General features: G+C 32.1%; 1 protein-coding gene across 1 annotated transcript in view; it reads left to right on the top strand.

The window, feature by feature from the left end:
• Positions 1–27: 27 nt before the first annotated feature.
• Positions 28–1,954, top strand: part of LOC106101488 (40S ribosomal protein S12, mitochondrial) — a 6,635-nt gene continuing 4,708 nt past the window's right edge. The window contains exon 1 of the mRNA XM_013280731.1: positions 28–97. Within this exon, the coding sequence (XP_013136185.1) occupies positions 28–97 (70 nt within the window). The remainder of the gene's footprint in view (positions 98–1,954) is intronic.

Here is a 1,954-nt window from a genome sequence, read left to right as displayed (position 1 = left end):
AACCTCACTCGATTTGTTTGTTTTCAGATGAATCTAATAAGAAGGGGAATAAATCTTTTAGCTTCAAGTATTAGGACACAATGTTATCAGATACCAGGTATGTTCATCATTTTCCTTTCTATCATGTGTTTATTTATATAATTCTTAATATTTATTTAAAGGTTATGAGGGAACCATTATATTAATATGAACAATGCTCCGATCCGTAATTTACGACTAAGTGTGAGCTTCTATGGAGTATTCAATGTCTTTGATGTTATAATTTAAACTTTATACTGTCAGCATATTATGAAATTGAGAATTTATGTATTCCATTACAAATGTAATGATTTTATAATTTTCATACTTTATTAAATACTTCACTATCAACACATATGTATAGAAACATGTTGAGTTTTCTTTATTCTGTAAACATTTTTAAGTCATATCTGCATTATGAACTCGGCAAAGCTGGATTTAAAGTTAGAAAATATTGATACATACCATTTCTTACAACTTTATTTCAAAATTTCTTACAAATTATTCTTTATAAGTGTACAATGTAAAAGAGACATTACTGTTACCCCAACAATCGTTAAAATGAGTTAGCTAATTTTGATTTAGAATTATGAAGGATGCACTCTAACACAATTAGCATTAGACAATCTGCTGCCTACTTTAAAAGGAAACTTAACTTTATTTAAAATGTCTTAACTGTTAAACATAAAAGTAACCAATGTGTTATTCAAAATAAAGTTACATTTTCTGTGTGCTATTTCATCTACATTTTTCAAGTCGATCATTTGTAATACAGACACAATTCATTAAAATGGTCGATTTTACAATGTACACTTGTTCCCTTTTACAATATCTTACTAATATTATGAATGCAAAAATGTATATTTGTTTGTAGAGTTTGTAGACTAAACTGCTGAGCGGCTTTTGATGAAATTTGACATATTTGTAGAGGATAGTCTGCAAGAACACACAGGCTACTAAGTTTTTTAATTCCATGAGGAAGGAGTCGTGTGCGAAAGCTAGTATTGTAATAAATAATTAAACAAAAGTAATTCAAATCTAGTGTAGTAATTTAAATGTGATCAAAGGCCATCCTATATTTTTGTATTCTTTCAAATATAATAATTTATCTTTACCACAAATCCTTGTCCAGTCGTAATATTTATTAAAATTAGACTGATAGAATAAATGAATTGTGAGCAAAAATACATTTAATAATATAGAGTTACAAAGGGACAGAGCGTACGACGCGTTACATTGTTTGTCTTTTGCACTTATGTACTATAGTACATAGGAAACCACAGCACATAGCTGTCAATATAGCGTCGGCTCAATTTACCGATGTTCACATCTGCATCAAGATTCACCAGCTGCCACTTTGTTACACGCGATTGTGGCAAGTATTGTCAATGCAATGGAGACGATTGTGGCATAGCATTGTTACGGTCAGCGTATTAGTAAGGGATCGTTATGTCGCGCCTGTATTTTGCGAGGAACCCTTCCGCGTGGACCCGGATTAAGTCTTGCGGTACCGTTAGCAAAACAATATTAACAGACGAAAACATTTCTATTAAATTAAACTACCGATACAAAGTAAAACGCTATTATTTTTTAAATTTCCGATATTTTTCATATTCAACATAAATCTAATAGTCACAGTGTCTGTAGATTGTAGCTAAAAATGCAATCGTATAAAAACAATTACGACTTATGACTAATACGGTATCATAAAATATAGATTGTCAGCTCAAGAACGCAATGTATTTTTTTGGAATAACTATCACAATTCCTCCTAAGTTCCTATTCCCTTAAACGTAAATAGTAATACCGCTTGTTTTATTTGCTACCACTACCGTCCATCGCACAGTACGGTCCAAACAAAAGGGTTGCGGAGGCAGCGTGAATCAGCGCGTTGACCACAGCCCCGTAATCTGCGCCATTCACACCTCCTCTCAGT

This window comes from Papilio polytes, unplaced genomic scaffold, assembly GCF_000836215.1.
Source record: "Papilio polytes unplaced genomic scaffold, Ppol_1.0 DF823980.1, whole genome shotgun sequence".
Lineage (NCBI taxonomy): Eukaryota > Metazoa > Arthropoda > Insecta > Lepidoptera > Papilionidae > Papilio > Papilio polytes.
This window is presented reverse-complemented; position numbering and strand designations above follow the sequence as displayed.